At 50.0% G+C, this 17,643-nt stretch overlaps 1 protein-coding gene across 1 annotated transcript; it reads right to left on the minus strand.

Moving 5' to 3' along the window:
* Positions 1 to 431: 431 nt before the first annotated feature.
* TNFRSF1A (TNF receptor superfamily member 1A) lies at positions 432 to 17,543 on the minus strand. Its single transcript, XM_023741485.1, has 10 exons — positions 17,365 to 17,543; positions 6,136 to 6,289; positions 5,756 to 5,884; positions 5,333 to 5,482; positions 5,005 to 5,083; positions 1,957 to 2,030; positions 1,683 to 1,793; positions 1,331 to 1,359; positions 878 to 1,181; positions 432 to 753 (listed from the first exon to the last, which is right to left on the minus strand). Exons 1-10 carry the CDS (start codon positions 17,401 to 17,403, stop codon positions 461 to 463), a joined length of 1,362 nt encoding a protein of 453 aa, XP_023597253.1. The 5' UTR covers positions 17,404 to 17,543; the 3' UTR covers positions 432 to 460.
* Positions 17,544 to 17,643: the final 100 nt, after the last annotated feature.

Consider the following 17,643-nt stretch of genomic DNA (forward strand, 5'->3'; position numbering starts at 1 on the left):
TCAGCTTACTCTGTGCTTGTCCAGGCAGGGGGCAAGGGGTGCCAAGTTTCTATTAGTGCAACATAACTGATACAAAATTGCTTATCTACTGTGAAAAAGGCTCAGGGACCAACCAGGGGCCCCTAAGCAGCCATGCTGGGTCCTCCACACCCAAAATGGGTATGAGGTATGGCGCCCCTTATCCCTGCAACCAACCCACTTGGGCTCACGCACACTCTCACCCTCACGATCACACACGCCGCTGAGAAAAACTATATACACAAAGGGGGTAGCACCAAGTTAAGTGGCTGCCAGCTCATGGCTGCTCCTCCACGACCCTTCCCCTCCAGAAAAACAAAAGGGGGGTGTCGGGAGGGCATCTCGCAGAATCGTCCTTCCCCCAGGATCGTTCCAGGCCGTCCTGGGGCAGGAAGCAGCTGTCACAAGGGCAGGCCCCGCCCAGGAGACAGTGGGCGTGGCCTCATCGGGGGATTCGGGGCGCGGGGCCCTGCAGCGCCTCCTCAATGTCCTCCAGGCAGCCACGCAGGTCCATATCACAGAGCACGCGGCCCAGAAGCTCCAGCGTGGCCTCGCGTCGTGGCATCCGCTGTCTCCAGACTGCCAGCATGCTGTACTGCGCCTCACGCAGGCAACGTCCGTTCTGCAGCTCCATCCGCTCGATCTCGTGCTCGCTCAGCCCTAGGCGCCGCACGAACTCCTTCCAGCGAGACGGGGGCACACCGTCCACCACAGCATACAGCATTGCTGGGTCAGCTGCGGGGGGAAGCAAACCCCTGAGCCTCCAGCCAGCTGGTAACCCTGCCTAAGGCTCCCGCTGCTTGCGCCCTCTAGAAGCTCCGCCCCTGAGCCCTCAGCTGGGATCCCGCTAGGAACTCACCATCTGCGAGCAGCGTGTGCGAGCGCTCCTCCCCCTTCTGAGGAGGTGCCGGGATCTGGGTGGAGGCAGCGGCCGCGGTGAGGAAGGGGCCAGCTTCCTGGTAGGGTGGGGCCACTTCTCTGGGAGGTGATGCATTTGTAAAGTTGGACCACTCACTGGGCGAGAAGTAGGAGCTGGGGGTGGGTCTGGAGCTGGGGGTGGGTCTGAAGCCCGGGGTGGGAGTGAAGCCCAGGGTGGGGCTGAAGCTCGAAGAGGGGCTGAAGGCTGGGGCTAGGGGCTTGGCAATAACTCCTTCAAACTCCCCCTGAAAGAGAGAAGGCACAGCATTAGTCGGAGGGAGGAGGCACAACCCGGCCCTCTTTGGATGCACGGTGGGACTGAAGGGAATTAGGGGAGCCCCGTGTTAATACCAGGTAATTTGGCTACTTTAAGTAGTCCCCGATTTCATCTCACCTCTTTTACAGGTGCCGGTTTCCCACAAACTGAGGCAAAAAAAGAAAGAAACAAAACGTCACAAATTTCACTTCCCCTCACATCTCATCTTCTCCCACCCCACCACCACCAATAATCTCTACTGGGGATGGCTATGGAGACTTGTGGTGACATGCTTCAGGGCCTGTGTAGCCCTTGGGACCACAGAACTACTGATGCAGCATGACCTCTCACCAGCCACCCAGGGTCACCACTTCCTGCAGGGAGTCCTCAGCAGGGAACCTCTCATTTCTCTCCATGTTTTCCATCTAGCCACCAAAGCCTCTCCCACATCTCCACCAGGACTCTTTTCCCTCCCAAAGTCCCCACTCACCAATGGAGTAGAGCTTGGGCTTCCACCGTTGGTAGCGGCACATTATACCGATAAAGAGGGATAAAAGGCAAAGACCAAACAGGATCACCAGGGGCAACAGCACTGTGGTGCCTGGAGGCAAAGTAGATCGTGGTCAGAGAGGGGACAGAAGAAGACAGCAAGGATGGGTAGACGTGGTCAGAGAGGGGACAGAAGAAGACAGCAAGGATGGGTAGACGGGTGGAGGGTCAAGGATTAGGGAGAAGGCAGGTGAGCGCGGGCTATTTCTCCTCACCTGTGTCCTGAGGGCCCTTAACGGTTCCAGTCGTGGGCAGGCACAGCTTTGTGCACTCTGGGTCACTTCTACAGCTAAAAAAGCAGATGACACTAGTGAGTAGGGTCCTACCACAGGAGGAACATGCGGGAAAAAAGCCACAAATTGTTGGGAAGTCTTTGCTTTACAAATACTTTAGCTGTCTCTTGATACAATGGAATTTAATTATATCATTGGGAATCGATGCAGAGGGATGAAACATGGTTAATCACAGAATCACTTAATTTTAGAACCAGAAGGGATCTTGAAAAGACTGTGTAGAAAAGGAGTTAAAAGCCCTTAGGTCAGAAATACATTTCAGCTCATTCATTGACTAGCAGTGTGACTCTAAGCAAGTCATGTAACATTTAAGCCTCAGTTTCCTCATCAGTAAAATAGGGATCATACCCACTTCTCTGAATGGAAGAGTAAATGAGATTAAGTATGCCCAACATAGAGTAACCAGAAGCCAGTTGCTGTTGAGTCAATTCCAACGCATGGCAGCCCCATGTATGTCAGAGTAGAACTGTGCTCCATAGGGTCCTGAATGGCTGGTTTTTCAGAAGTAGACTGCCAGGTCTTTCTTCTGAGGTGCCTCTGGGCCAACTCAAACCTCCAATCTTTCAGTTTGCAGCTGAGTGCGTAAACCATTACACCACCCAGGGACTCCAACATAGAATACAAAAAAAAAAAAAAAACCCACTGCCATGGAGTCAATTCCAACTCATAGCGACATACAGTAAGTACCCCATAAATGGTAGCTGTTATTGTATTGTTATTTTATCATCGTTTGACACCCTGAGAATCCTGTGACAGAAAGAGGTTAAAGGGCTTTTTCTCAAGATGGCACTACTAAGTACAATGCCTGACTGGAAGAAGGATCAAATGTGCGTGTGAAAATTTTTAAAAATACCTATGGCTAATGGCAGCCAGAGAGCACTCTAGAGCAAGCACATCTTCTCGTGTGTGGGGAGATGTCATTGGGCAGCATGGGGTGATGAGTGATGAGGCAGGCCTGGAAGGACCTTGAGAAGGTGAGTCCCCCACGGAAGTCTAAAAGCAGGAAGAAGCATTTCACGCCCACCTCACAGCGCCATGGTGAGAACCACAGGGAATGGGTACAAAAGCTTTTTCAAGAAGAGACAAAACTTGGTGGGAAAAATTGGAAAATAAATAATTTTTTGTCAGCATTTTATAGGTATTTTTTGTGGTTCTCACAGCTTCGCAAAGTAGGTGTCATTATCCTTACTTTAAAGGTAAGAAAACTAAGGCTCAGACATTAAGTAACTTACTCAAGGTCACATAGCCATTAAGCGGCTAAGCTCAGGTTTGAACCCAAGTCATTTAACTCCAGAGGCCTCAGAGTTTCTTATCTGTCCCACATTGGGTTGTCCTTCCAAAAGCCGAGTGTAATACGGCAGAGTGCAGGGGAGGGAAATGGAGAGGTCATTTATATATGCACAAGGTAGGCACAGGATCACCTCTTGGGAAGGTCTTTTTAAAACACCAGCCAGAGGTGCTCTAAATGCAGCATCCTTATAAATAGGAGCGTCCTTATAAAATGGGACTTGTGGGGGTAGTCTGTGTAAAGGGAAAAAGTGAAATGGAATAAATTAGCTCTTGCTGTGTTGCTGTATTTCTGTGGTTTGGCTGTATTTATCCTAGTTGTATATCAGACATCACGCTGCTTTAAATGGGAGGTTGCTGACAGTGAGAACTAAGGGAACTGGGAGAAGCCAAAGTCATTTCTGTAAAAAGCGGCTCAGATGGCTACCCGAGGGGACAGCATCATTTACTGGAGGAGCACTGGATTTGGGGTGAGTGAAAAGACATGGGTATAGGCCCAGGATCTTGCCGAGTGATCTTGATCTTGTCACTTAACCTATCCGAGACCCAATTTCTGCATGTGTTAAATAAAACTAGAAATAAGAACTGCCTGACCTCTGTCTGGAGCAGTGGCTAAGAGCTCAGGCTGCTAACGAAAATGTACTCTGTCTGTTACAGGTTTGTTCAGACGATCAGATATGAGAATGCATGTAAAAGCATGTTGTAAACCGTAAAAAAAAAAAACCAAACTCGTTGCCGTCGAGTCGATTCTGACTCATAGCAACCCTATAGGACAGAGGAGAACTGCAACATAGAGTTTCCAAGGAGCACCTGGTAGATCTGAACTGCTGACCTTTTGGTTAGCAGCCATAGCATTTAACCATACTCCACCAAGGTTTTCGTAAACTGTAAAGGACTGTGCATTTGTAGAGCATTACTAAGTACTAGGTGTCAGTTAGCAAGCCCTGGTGATGCAATGGTTAAGCACTTGGCTGCTAACGGAAAGGCTGGCAGTTTGAACCCACCAGCGCCTCCTTGGGCGAAAGACCTGGCGATCTGCTCCTGTAAAGATTACAGCCTAGAAAACCCTATGAAGCAGTTCTACTCTGTCACGTGGGTTGCTATGAGTCAAAAATCAGCTGGACAGCACCCAACAACAACAACAACCAGCAAGAAGGTGTTGGTTACAGATCTAAGTGGGGTCAGGGACAGGTGTGCTAAGGTTCATTATTCTGTCGTCATAGCGTGCAGGTCCTCAAACACAGCCTGGGCACCTGGACCCAGTGAGTGTGCAGGGGCGGCCTCTGTGGGGCCAGAGGAGGGAGTGTGATGGTCCAGCCAAAGGGGCCATCTTGCATCAAACCTAAGATGCCATCAGTAAGTAGTAAGAGGCACCACTACCTATGTACCACACACATAACATAAATCTGTCAATTAAACCATGATATGTCATCAATTGTGACATGTATCCCAATTTCAGAGATATGAACTTCTATCACCAAAGACTTCTTAAGATATGAGGGACAAGTTGGGCAGGGAGGACTGTCTGGTGTCTTGACACAAGGTGTCTCCCGTTCAGACAGCCAGAAGGAGCCAGAGCACCCTCGGGTGTCTCCCTTGCCCTGCTAGTGGCTCTCCCCCACAGCCGTCCCACCCCACCCCATGCTCCCCACCTCATGCCCAGCAGCCAGCAGGGATACTCACTTGCTACAGGTGATACACTTATTTCCCCTTAGAAAGAACCCTGCATGGCAGTTGCAGACAGTGTCATGCCTCTCCTGGCCTGTGGGAAGAAGTGCAGCACAGCTAAAGGAGGGCAGCCCTGCACCCTGAGGCAGGAGGAAGAGCAAGGAGGGGCAGAAGATGGAGGGCCAAAGCAGAATGGTGCTCAGATTCAGGAACTGTGGGAGAGAGGACAAGAAATGCTTCCTAATGGGGGAGAGGGTGTAGAAAGGTGGAGACTTTCCCCCTGAGGGACTAGGCCAACCCCTGAGGTGAAGAAGGGGCTTGGGGATGGGAGACCCATGCTCACAGTGGATATGCACAGTGCCGTTGAAGCAAAGGCTACAGTTAAGGCACTGGAAAAGGGAGGGACTCCAATAATGCCGATACTGGTTCTTCCTGCAGCCGCACACGGTGTCCTGGTACACTGTACAAGGAAGAAGCTCCACCTGGTCCATTTCTAGGGAGGGGAAGAGATGGCATGAGTCTGTGTCCCCCTGTCCATATTAATTCCACTTGTCCTTTCCCTGCACCCTTTCTTGACCCTACAGTGTCACTCTAACACATGCTGACACCCATGCACACTCACATATGCACACATATTCCCACCCACACCCACCAGCACGTTTCTACAGCCTCACACATAGACATGCACCATATACCTGTTAATGCCCATCTGACTCTCCAGACACACACGCTCCTTTTAGAGCCCCGGCCCTCTCCTAAGACATACCTTTCCGGCACTTGGAGCAGCTGAAGCATTGTCCTACATGGTTCTCTGAAGCAGTGAAAGTGCCAGTTTCACACTCCCTGCAGTCCGTGTCCAGCCCTGGGCCTGGGCAGTCATTGTACCGGTAGGTCCCTGTGTTTAGGTATCAGGGTCAGGCTGCAGATGAGTGCTCAAGGAAGGAGCCCCATCCTAGGGAACATGACCAGGGCCACTTCCCCGAAGTCTCTAGGAGAAGAAAGGGGGGAGAAAATCCCAGCCCAGGAAAGGCAGCAAAGTTAGGGGACTTGCAGGGAGGGACCCCAGGTTTTAGAATATCTGGAAAAAGCAAAGGAAGAAGCAGAGCCCCATAACTGAGGGGATTCATGGTTACTACTTTCTCCTACCTTTGTGGCACTTGGTACAGCAAATGGAATTATTTTGAGGGTGGTTGTATTTCCCCTGGGGACACAGATTATCTCTCTTCTCTCGGTCCCCAAGGTGGGGGACCAGTCCGATAACCCCTGAGGGATATATTCCCACCAACAGAGCGAGGAGCACCTAGGAAAGAATCAGATCGTCCATTAGGAGAGGCAGGGGTGGGAATCTTAGAGGCTGCAAGTCAAAACCCTCCCCAGCTCGTGGCTTCTCCAGTCAGTGGAACATTCTCCCCAGGCCACCCAGCTCACACGCAATGTTCTTCCTCTAAACCTAGACAGTTGGCACACTGTACAATCTAATGCATAGCTGTTCTCTAGTTGTCCTGGGTGCTAATTTTTTTAATAATTTATTTGTTGTTGTTGAGAATATACACAGCATAACATATACCAGTTCAACAGTTTCTACATGTACAATTCAGTGACATTGATTACATTCTTCTAGTTGTATAACCATTCTCACCCCCCTTTTCTGAGTTGTTCCTACTCCATTAACATAAACTCACTGCCCCCTAAGTTTCCTATCTAATCTTTCTAGTTGCTGTTGTCAGTCTGATCCCATACAGACAGATCTTATAAGAGCACAATGCTCAAGGCAGACATTCTTCACTAGTTAAGCTAAACTATTGTTTGGTTTTAAGAAGACTTTGGGATATTTTTGGTTTAAGATTTAAAAACGATCTCAGGGCAATAATTTCAGGGGTTCATCCAGCCTCCATGGCTCCAGAAAAACTGGATTCTATGAGACATCTCACATACTTTGGACACGTTATCAGAAGGGATCAGTCCCTGGAGAAGGACATCATGCCTGGAAAAATGGAGGGTCAGCGAAAAAGAGGAAGACCCTCAATGAGATGGATTGACACAGTGGCTGCAACAATGGGCTCAAGCATAGCAACAATTGTGAGGATGGCACAGGACCGGGCAATGGTTCGTTCTGTTGTGCATACGGTCGCTATGAGTCGGAACCGACTCGATGGCACCTAACAACGTGAGAATTTGAAATTCTGTTCTCCATTTTCCCCCTTTTGACTAGGACTCTTCTATAGAATCTTTGATCAAAATGTTCAGTAATGGTAGCCAGGCACCATCCAATTCTTCTGATCTCATGGCAAAGGAGGCAGTTGTTCATGAAGGCAATTAGCCACACCTTCCATAACCTTCTTCTATTCCTAACTCTCCTTCTTCCTCTGTTGCTCCAGGTAAATAGAGACCAATTGTTTTCTGGATGCTAGTTCTGTTCCTCCAACTCAGGAATAGTAGGCTTCAGACCTGGACTCTATTTGACCCTTATTCTGAGTTCCCCCATAGCAAACAGTGCTGACACAGAGCAGATGCTCAAGAAAAAAAATATTTTTGGATTAGGACCTGGCAGGTTGCCTCAATTATAGCCCTTCCTTCCAACAAGCAGCCCCAAAGACTGGGGACATACTTCCCTACCTGGGTGCTGGGTTCACGGTGTGTTCACTTGGTGAAGATTCACTGAGCTAAATAATTAGGATCTGTGTACTTGCCTGTTTGTGTTATATCAGTAAAAAAATAAATAAATTTAAATCAGATTAGGGTGGAGGCGAGTGATGTTCTGGTGGGCACCATTCCTGGTGAGTGGGCAGAAACAAAAGGATAGTTTCTTTATAAATTTGTATCAAAACTTTACTCAGGTTCCTGCCCTCACACTCCATTTTCCATCCCCTTCCACCACTAAATTTACACAAACACTCCAGGTTGGCAAAGACATACGGGGATGGGAGTAAAAGGGAAAGTTCAGGGGTCAAGGATGGAGTAGGTGGGTGTTATGGATTGACTGTGTCTCCTCAAAATATGTGTTGGAATCCTAACCCCTATACCTGTGGATGCAGTCTAATCTAATGCAATGCAATCCCCTTCCATAATGCAATGTAATCAGTTAGTTGAGATTGTGCCAGGGTAGGGTGGGTCCTAAATCTAATCACTTCTGAGTTATATAAAGAACAGCATAGACACAGACACATGCACGCATAAACAGGGGGAAGACAGATGCTGTCTGACGTCGAAGGAGGTAGATGAATCTACAGGCCCAGGAACTCTAAGGATTGCCAGCTACTAGAAGCTGAAATAGACAAAGAAAAACCTCCCTCTAGAGTCACACCCTAAATTTGGACTTCTGGCACTCCATGGACTGCCAGAAAAATGAACAAGTCAGTCTTGGAGGAAGTACAGCCAGAATGCTCCTTAGAAGGATGGTGAGACTTCATCTTGCTTACTTTGGACATGTTATCAAGAAAGACCAATCCCACTAATGGACCACAACTACCATGACCTCCACCAGACTGAGTCCAGTATGACTAGATGGTGCCCGGCTACCACCACTGACTGCTATGACAGGGATCACAACAGAGGGCCCCAGACAGAGTTGGAGAAAAATGTAGAACAAAATTCTAACTCACAAAAAAAGACCAGACTTACTGGCCTGACACAGACTGGAGAAACCCCAAGAGTATGGCCCTCAGACACCCTTTTAGCTCAGTAATGAAGTCACTCCCGAGGTTCACCTTTCAGTCGAAGATTAGACAGAGCCATAAAATAAAACAAGACTAATGGGACACAACAGCCTAGGGACAAGAACTAAAAGGCAGGAGGGGACAGGAAAACTGGTAATAGGAAACCTAAGGTCGAGAAGGGAGAGTGTGGACATGTCGTGGGGTTGTTAACCAATGTCATAAAACAGTATGTGTACTAATTGTTTAATGAGAAATTATTTGTTCTGTAAACCTTCATCTAAAGTAAAATTAAAAAAAAAAAAAAAAGACCAATCCCTAGAAAAGCACATCATGCTTGGTAAAGTAGAGAGTCAGTGAAAATGAGGGAAACCCTTCATGAGATGGATTGACACAATAACTGCAACAATGGGCTCAAATATACCAACAATTATGAAGATGGCACAGAACCAGACAGTGTTTTCTTGTTATACATACGCTGGCCATGAGTCAGAGCCAACTTAATGGCAACTAACAATAACCACCACCACCAACAGCCTCGTGAACTGTAAGAAAAGAAATTTCTGTTCTTCAAAGCCACCCACTTTCAGTATTTCTGTTACAACAGCACTAGGTAAGTAAGACAATGGATCACAAAGCTTCGGTAGGGACAGAGAGGGGAGAGGGATGTAAGTCACACGCAGCTAGAGCTGAGGGTGTGCCCTGAGAAGCCTGCAGCCCTTTGCACGCCAGGACATTCTGGAAGGCAAGTTTTACAACCTCAGGCCAAGCACACAGCAGCTGAATCACTTGCTCATTCTGGCTTCAATTCCAGGAAAGCAAAGCCAGGAGTCAGTGTTTAGCTCCAACTCATACTTTGTTCTTTGACCTCTGACTAGCTTCTGGCTTTCCCCAGGACTTTTTTTTTTTTCTGCTGTAAGAGCCACCTTATATAAAGACAAGAGGATGTTCTTTAAGTATGTTAAATACTGGGGAGCACCAGGCTAATCAGATCACAGAAACCCCAGCCTGGGAAAGTAGGGCCTGGCAGCCCACAGCCAGCCCAGCAACAGCCCTGCAGCCTGAGCAGCCTCCCATTTTGGAGCAGGTCGCATCCTGAGTCACCCACTGGGAGACGCTGCGGCTGTACACACCCCCGGAAGCCAGAGTCTCAGCCACAAAGTGGGGAAGCCACACTCAGAAATCCCAGCAGGGGCACGCTCGCCCACTCAGAGGGCAGCAGCCTTTGCTAGCCAGCCCATGTGCTGGGCCATCTCTCCAGAGAACAGAACTGGAGCCACCAGGGCAACAGGAAGAGTCCGGTCGTTAGGAGAACTTCCCAATCCTGAAAGTCCTGAAAGTTGTGGTTCCTTTCCCAGAAGACAAAAAAGTTCTGAGCACCTGAGGTCACTGGCACTTTGAATCCCATCAGGGGGCTTGAAACAAAGCCAAACAGTAGACGGAGTCAGGAAGAAGAGCTGGGAGGCTCCAGTCCCCGCACAGCCTTTGAAGGAGCTTTTCAGGGGTCTCTGGCCTGTGGGAAATGGCCTCTACGAAAGGGAGGTGGGGAGCCTGGCTTTCTCAGGCCAAGTGTTCCCCTCCCTCTCCCGCACTTGGAGGGTTAAGTCAGATCCGGGAAAGGGAAATCTTTTCCCAGCAGCCCCGCCCCAGTGACTCAAGCCAGAAGGAGGGAGGGGGCAGAAAGAAGGGAGAGGGAACTAACTGCTTCCCCAGCTCCTCAAGGGTCATGAGTCAGCAGAAAGACAGAGGGACTAGCCAGAAATGGGGACCCCATCTGATTCCTTCCTCCTGTGGGCCAGTCTCTCCCTCTCACCCCTATTCAGAGCGCCCCTTTGTTCTTCTCTCCCCAAAAGAGCCAAGCAATGGACCTTTGTACCACTTGGCCCCCATATTTCAGGAAATAGCTCTCCCTCCCCATTTCATCCCAACGGGAAGTCTCCCTCCGACCCCTGGCTTCCTCCCATCAGATCACTACCCACCCCTCCCAGAGCTGCCCCTCAGCATCCTTCCTTTAGACTTGGCCCCGCCCACCTCGTTCCTCCTCCAGGTCTCTTTCTGATAAACTCATTCCCTGGGCTCTTGCACCAGACCCCTGACACTCCCCAGTTCAAGCAGGAAGCAAACTAAGGCTGCCCTCCCACCCTGGGTTCAGCACATTCCCATAGCCTGGCTGGCTCTGGCCAGTTGTGTTGGGTTTGTGGGCCTCCCTGGAGTCCCCAGACAATCCTGAGGAAATAAGGCCAGTTCTAAGTCCCCACAGCCCCTCCCCCAAGCCCACTGGCCACACAAGAAAAACTCCAGCACCCTGAACATCCACTTCCAGGGATGAGCAAGCAGGAAGGGACACACTGCAAAACCAGCACTGTTGCCCACGTCTCTCCAGGCAGGCCAGTAGCCATCCCTGGGCCATCCCACTCTGGCCCTTAGTAGCCAGGGCCTTGAGGCTTCCCACCAAGGCATCATTTGTTGGCACCAGCTGGCTCCAGTGAGCCCAGTCCTTAGTAGTTGTTGAGGAGGCACCATCTTGAAGCAAAACAGCAGAAGCAGGAGGTGAGCTCTGAGCAACCAGACTCCAGTTTGGCAAGGTGCATAGAGGAAGGGCAGGACGCAGGCGGGGGCTGGTGGAGAGACAGTTGAGGAGGTGGCCCCAGCACCCCACCAACTCCCCCACAACTTCCGCCTGAGGAGGCTTTAAAATGTGACTTCCTGTGCTGTGGCTGCAGAGTGGGGCTAAGAAGCTAAGATCGACCCTGTGGTCTAACTCTGACCCAGCCACCTCACGTAGACCCGCTTAGTTATACCCTCTCCCCACGTTAATCTGCTCATTAAATTAAAATCTGTTTGTTCATTTAATGTCAATGTGTTTGGGAGCGCATGACAGTGCCTCCTCCAAGGTCCCATCTCCCTCCCATGAAGCCCTCCAACATGAAACTTCCCCCACCCAAGCTCCTTAGCTCAGCCCCGTGAACCTTAATCACATGAATTAACTAAATCTGCTGTTTGGTTTTCATAATATGATTATCTTGTGTGCACAGATATGATCTCCCCAAATAGACCATAGCACTGTGAGATGAGAGATCAGAGAGTCTCCCTCCTTCCCCTGATGGTCAGAGAGAGTCTTATCATCCTTGGTTTCCTCTCAGCACCCAGAACCAGGCCTTAAGAACTGGCGGAGCAAAATAAACATAACTGATTGATTTAATGATCTGTCCTTAAATCCAGTTAACCAGTGATTCCCAGGGGGAGAGTATTCCAAATGCACGCACACACACACACACACACACACACGTGCACAAACACACGCACGCACACACACGCGCGCGCGCGCACACACACGCACACAACACCCTTACTGGAGATTCTGCCCACGCTCCTCCCCTTTTGAGAATCACTGAGGAGTATACGCAGCACATACGAGTGCTTCTTGTTAGGTGCCATCGAGTCAGATTCTCGACTCAGAGCAACCCATGTGACAGTACAGAACTGCCCCATAGGGTTTCCTAGGTTGTAATTTTTATGGGAGCAGATGGCCAGGCCTTTTCTCCCTGGAGCCACTGGGTGGGTTCAAACCACCAACCTTTGGTTAGCAGCCAAGCGCTTAACAGTTGCACTTCCAGGGCTCCTACATGAGTGCTATGAAGGTAGAAGAAAGTTTGGGAACCTCTGCTCTAGCCTGTCAGGTACAAATTTCCACTTGGTTATTCCCCTGACCTTTAACATGCCCCAAACTGAATTCATCAATCTCCTCACCTAGACAAATGTCATGCCACCAACTTCTTGATATGAGGACACCAATGCCAAGAGCTTTTTTACACCTCTCTCTCTGGGTCTCCCTCCTTCCCCTGATGCCATTCAGTATGTCAGGTCACCTCACCAGTCCCTCTTCTGTCTCTCAGTCCTCTCCACATCCACGGGTTGCCTCCCATCTAGATTATTGCCCACTGTCTTCCAGCGACTGCCCAGCCACCAGCTTCTTCCCTGCTCCAAGCCATCCCACACACTTTCTTATCTGCTTTCAGGCTTCAACTAGCCCCCACCTGTGTGTGAATCTTCCTCTCCAGGGCCTGATCTGAAACATGACTTTCATTGGATCACTCTCCCCCTGCTTAAGTTCTTACTTCACTTTTATTCTGAGCACAATCCCGGGCAGTGGGCCCTCAAAGATTATATTCTGAATGAATGAATGAATGAGCAAATGAATGAATTCTTCCACCTGAGATCATATTCAAAATTCTTTTTTCATTCCCTCACCCTTTACTCCAATGCTGCCATTCTTTTCCACATGGTCCTTCCACTCCAAAGAAGGTGTTCAGCTTCCTGCCACCACCACCGCCCCCAACACAAAATCCCATCTCTCAATTCCACCATTCTCCTCAAACCAGTCTCCCCACTCCTCTGCATCCCTCCTTTCTAGCCATCCTGCCAGTCAGTGACTTCAAATGACAGCTCCAAATCCACTTTTCTTTGAGGCTTTCCCTCCCTCATTCCATCCCTTGCCCCTTAATTCACTCAACAGATATTTAAGGGGCACTGTGTGCCCTGGGGGGCCCTTGTGGTGGAGTGGTTAAGCATTTGGCTGTTAACCAAAAGGTCAGCAGTTCAAATCCATCATCAGCCACTCCTTAGAAACCCTATGGGGCAGTTCTACTCTGTCCTATAGGGTCACTATGAGTTGGAATCTACTCGACAGCAACTGGTTTGGTTTGGTGCGCCCTGGGAGGAGCCCTGGTGGCACAGTGGCTAAAGCACTTAGCTTGCTAACCAAAAGGTCGGCAGTTCACACCCACCAGCCACTCCACAGGGGAAAGATGGGAGAAAGATGTGACATAAACATGTACAGCCTTGGAAACCCAATGGGACAGTTCTACTCTGTCCCATAGGGTTGCTATGAGTCGGAAATGACTCAACCAGGGGTGGGGGGGATGTGCCCTGGTGGAGCAATGGTTAAGTGCTCGGCTGTTAACCCAAAGGTTCAAACCCACTCAGTGGCTCTGCAGGAGAAAAACCTGGCAATCTGCTCCCGTAAAGATTGTTGTTGTTGTTGTTAGGTGCCGTCAAGTTGATTCCAACTTGTAGTGACCTTAGGGACAACAGAAAGAAACACTGTCCTGTGCCATCCTCACCATTGTTGTAATCCTGTAAAGATTACAGCCTAGAAAACCCTATGGGGCAGTTCTATTCTGTCACATGGGGTTGACTCGATGGCACCTAACAACAACAACTGTGTGCCTGACCCCTGGCCCCACGCTGGGTGCCAGGGAGGCAGAGATGGATAATACACAGCTCACATGCTCAAGAGCTCTCAGCTGGTCAGAGACAGGTGGATTGTAGGCCCCTGATCTGTGTAGGAGAATGGTGAAGGGCACTTGAATCAGCCTGGATAAGCTCATGGGTTTCCTGGAGCAGAGCACTAAAGCTGAGATCTGCTAAAAATTCAAAGGCAGCTGCACTGAGGTTTGTCTTCCTCCTGGTTCTGCCTCCCTCAGTGCTCCAGGGCACTCATTACAATGCTTTTGTGGATATTTTCTCCCGGATTGTTCTGAAATCATTTTTTGCTGTAAGCTGTCTTGGCTCCTAGACTGTAAGCTCTGTGACAGCAGGGATCAGTCTACTGTTTGCTTTGTCACACTCTCCGCTTTCCTCCTCCACACCTACCTGCAGGTGCATGCACTCCCCAGGCCCACTCATTTTCACACGCACACACGCACACATGCACACAAGCAGACACTGGGTGCTGTGTGGGCCACTGAATGATGACACACTGCAAAGCTCATGGACAGCCTAATGCAGCCTTAAATACCTCCCTTCATTTCCCACTCCTTCCAGCTCCAAGCTGGGCTCCTTTCCAGTAAAAGTCCTTCCCTGGCCTGGGCTGGATTAGCCCCAGCCCCTAGGCACTTTCCTTTATCTGTTCAGGCTAACCGTACCCGCTGTTTTCCAAACACAAATGTTCACTTTACCAGTAATACTAATAAGATGAAAGCTAATGTTTAAAAAAAAAAAGCTAAGGTTTATTGCGTACTTTCTATTTGCTACACCCTAGTGGGCATTAGAGTCGGTATGAGTTGTAATCGACTCGACGGCCACAGATTTGATTTGGTTTTAGTGGGCATTAGAAGCCCTGGTGGCAGTGGTTAAAGAGCTCAGCTGCTAACCAAAAGGTCAGCAGTTCGAACCCACCAGTGGCTATACATGAGAAAGACGTGGCAGCGTGTTTCCATAAAGATTTACAGCCTTGGAAACCCTACAGGGCAGTTATACTCTGTCCTATGGGGTCACTATGAGTCAGAATCGACTTGATGGTTGAGGGTTTGGTTTTTTGGCTTAGTGGACATTGGTGGTCCAGTGGTAGAATTCTCACCTGCCATGTGGAAGACTTGGGTTTGATTTCCAGCCAATGCACCTCATAAGCAGCCACCACCCCTCTGTCAGTGGAGACTTGCATGTTGCTAAGACACTGAAAGGTTTCAGCAGAGCTTCCAGACTTAGATGGACTAGGAAGAAGGACCAAAGGACCTGGCGATCTACTTCTGAAAATCAGCCAGTGAAAACCCTATGGATCACAATGTTCTGATCTGCAAATGATCATGGGGATGGCATAGGGCCAGGCAGCGTTTCCTTCCTTTTTATATGTTTCCCAACTCATGGCAACTGAAGAGATGGCAGCTACAAAAACAACATTCCTCTACTAGTACTGAAACTCCATCAGGGCAGAAATTTTGTTCACTTCTGTAATCCCAGCACCTAAAACGGCGCCTAATGAAGAGTATCAACAACCAGTTGCCATCAAGTCAATCCCAACTCACGGAGGCCCCATGTGTATCGGAGTAGAACCATGCTTCATAGGGTATTCAATGGCTGGTTTTTCAGAAGTAGATCACCAGGCCTTTCTTCTGAAGTGCCTCTGAGTGGACTCTAATCTCCAGTTAGCAGCCCAGCACATTAACCGCTTGCATCACCCAGGCACTTAATAAAATGAATGAGTACTTAACATACATTAATCCATTTAATCTTCAAAACAACACTGTGAGGTAGTAACTATTATATCCATTTTACAGATAAAGAAACTAAAAGGTTAAGTAACTCGCTTAGCTATTATATGGTACAGCCAGGTGATCTACCCCAAAGAGAGAAGAGAAGTAAGATGACAGGGCAGTTGGTTCTGGGAAAGATCCTGGAGATGAAAGATCCTGGAGGCGGGACAGCCGTGAAAGAAAGGAAGAGAGGATGGGACTGGGGAGACAGGAGGTGGGGGAATGAGAAGAACAGTGAGACCATGATAGAGAGGTGTTTGGGGGAACCAGGGTGTAGAAACATGGGACTAGAGCACAGAAGAGGGGCAGCAGGAAAGAATTAGAGAGAAAAGGGTTTCAAAAAGGAGACTCTGAGAAGGGGAGAGTGATAGAAAAGGAAGGAATGAATGGGAGAGAAAGTATAAAATGCCAATGATAGGGGAGATGGGAGGGGCAAGCAGTGGGCCAGGGAAGGGCAGGGACGCATGATAAAGAGGAGACCTGGTCAGCACAGGCAGGGATAATCTACCCAACTAGATGGGGGAGCTGGGGGCTCAGGTCATTTGGACAAGGTGAGTTCAGGACAAGGATACACTGAAACAAGGCGGAGGGAAGAGAAAGGGACATTTTCCAGTGACGAAAACAACTTTCTACCAACTTCCCCAAACTGAGCTGAAGGAGAAACCAAAGGATTGTTGTTCAGTTCTACAGGGAGGGGGCTGGGAGGGCAGGGGCAGGGACACTGACTGGGTGGAGGTGGTACTAGTTACCTGGGGGGAGGTGAGGAGGTCAGTCAACATAGGCCACTCTGCCTGGAAGCTGAGCCACAAGCAGAAGGGCCAAGAATGCCCCAAGTGGGAGACCTGGGAGGGCACTGGGGAGCTCTGCACTTAGTTGTCCTTCCCCCTTCTAGTTTCCCACTCTACTCCCAAAGACTTTCCCACTATGTAGTATCCCAAACCTACCCCACAATTCATCCCCTCTCCTGGACTCAGTTTCCCCACTTCACTAGCCATGCAACTCCAGTCCTCTAACAGGGTTTGCTCAACCAGGTTCCACAGACAGCCTCACCTCCCCACAGCCCAACGCAGGCCGCAGGGCCAGCCAGCTGACCAAAACAAAAACCAAACCTATTGCCTTCCAGTCAATTTCTACTCATAGCGACCCTATAGGGCAGAGTAGAACTGTCCCTTTGGTTTCCAAGGCTGTAAGTCTTTACGAAGCAGACTGCCCTCCCCCAGCGGCCGGTGGATTCGAACCGCCGGACCTTTGGCTTAGCAGCCCAGCGCTTTAACCGCCGCATCACCAGGGCTCCTTGCCAGCTGACCAGAGGGGCAGAATTCTGAATCCTGAATGTTATGGACTGAGAGAATGGGTCTTCCTTCTCCCACTCTGTCTTTTCCCCGGCAAATCTGCCTCAACCTTGGCCTATCGCCCGCCCCACATTCCCGGACGCCCCCTGACCCCATCAAACTTCTTTGGCTACGAAGTACCAGGGCTCCCTTTCTCTCTCTCCCTTTCAAACATTTCCTCCATTTCCCCCAAATCATCGGCCTCACCGACCCTCTCCCCTCACAGGCAGATGAATGGGGAAACCAGAACGGTGTTTGGCGTTGAGCAGGCCTGAGGCTGGGGCCAGCGGATCTCGCCCCTTTCTGCCTGGCAGCGGCTACCCCCGCCCCAGCCCACTCCTTGATCCCTAGTCTCACCAACGGCGGCAGCAGGCCAGGGACGGTGGGGAGGCCCATGTCCGGCCAGGGTGGCCTCTCACTCCCCCATCAGGGCTCAGGGCAGTGGCGGCGACGGTGGCAGTGTCCTGGGGTCCGTGGGGTCGGTCCCGAGTGGGGCCTAGGCCTCGGGGCGGGGGAATTTGAGAGCTGAGGCGCGGGTGGAGATCACGTCCTCGTCCGGGGACCTCGGACCCCGAAGGCCTGAGTCGGAAGAGCTCCGAGAAAATTAGAAAGAAAAGAGGTGGGAGGGGAAGGGAG

This window comes from Trichechus manatus, unplaced genomic scaffold (genome assembly GCF_000243295.1).
Source record: "Trichechus manatus latirostris isolate Lorelei unplaced genomic scaffold, TriManLat1.0 scaffold00182, whole genome shotgun sequence".
NCBI lineage: Eukaryota > Metazoa > Chordata > Mammalia > Sirenia > Trichechidae > Trichechus > Trichechus manatus.

Bases quoted from the DNA above. Each gene is read 5' to 3' on its own strand.
- TNFRSF1A (XM_023741485.1), bottom strand. From the start codon at position 17,403: ATGGGCCTCCCCACCGTCCCTGGCCTGCTGCCGCCGTTG. The intron at 5,084-5,332 runs GTGAGCATGGGT...TTCTTCCCACAG, and splicing joins CGGCACTGTGCATATCCACT to GCCAGGAGAGGCATGACACT. The intron at 1,360-1,682 runs GTGAGTGGGGAC...TTTTTGCCTCAG, and splicing joins GCCCAAGCTCTACTCCATTG to TTTGTGGGAAACCGGCACCT.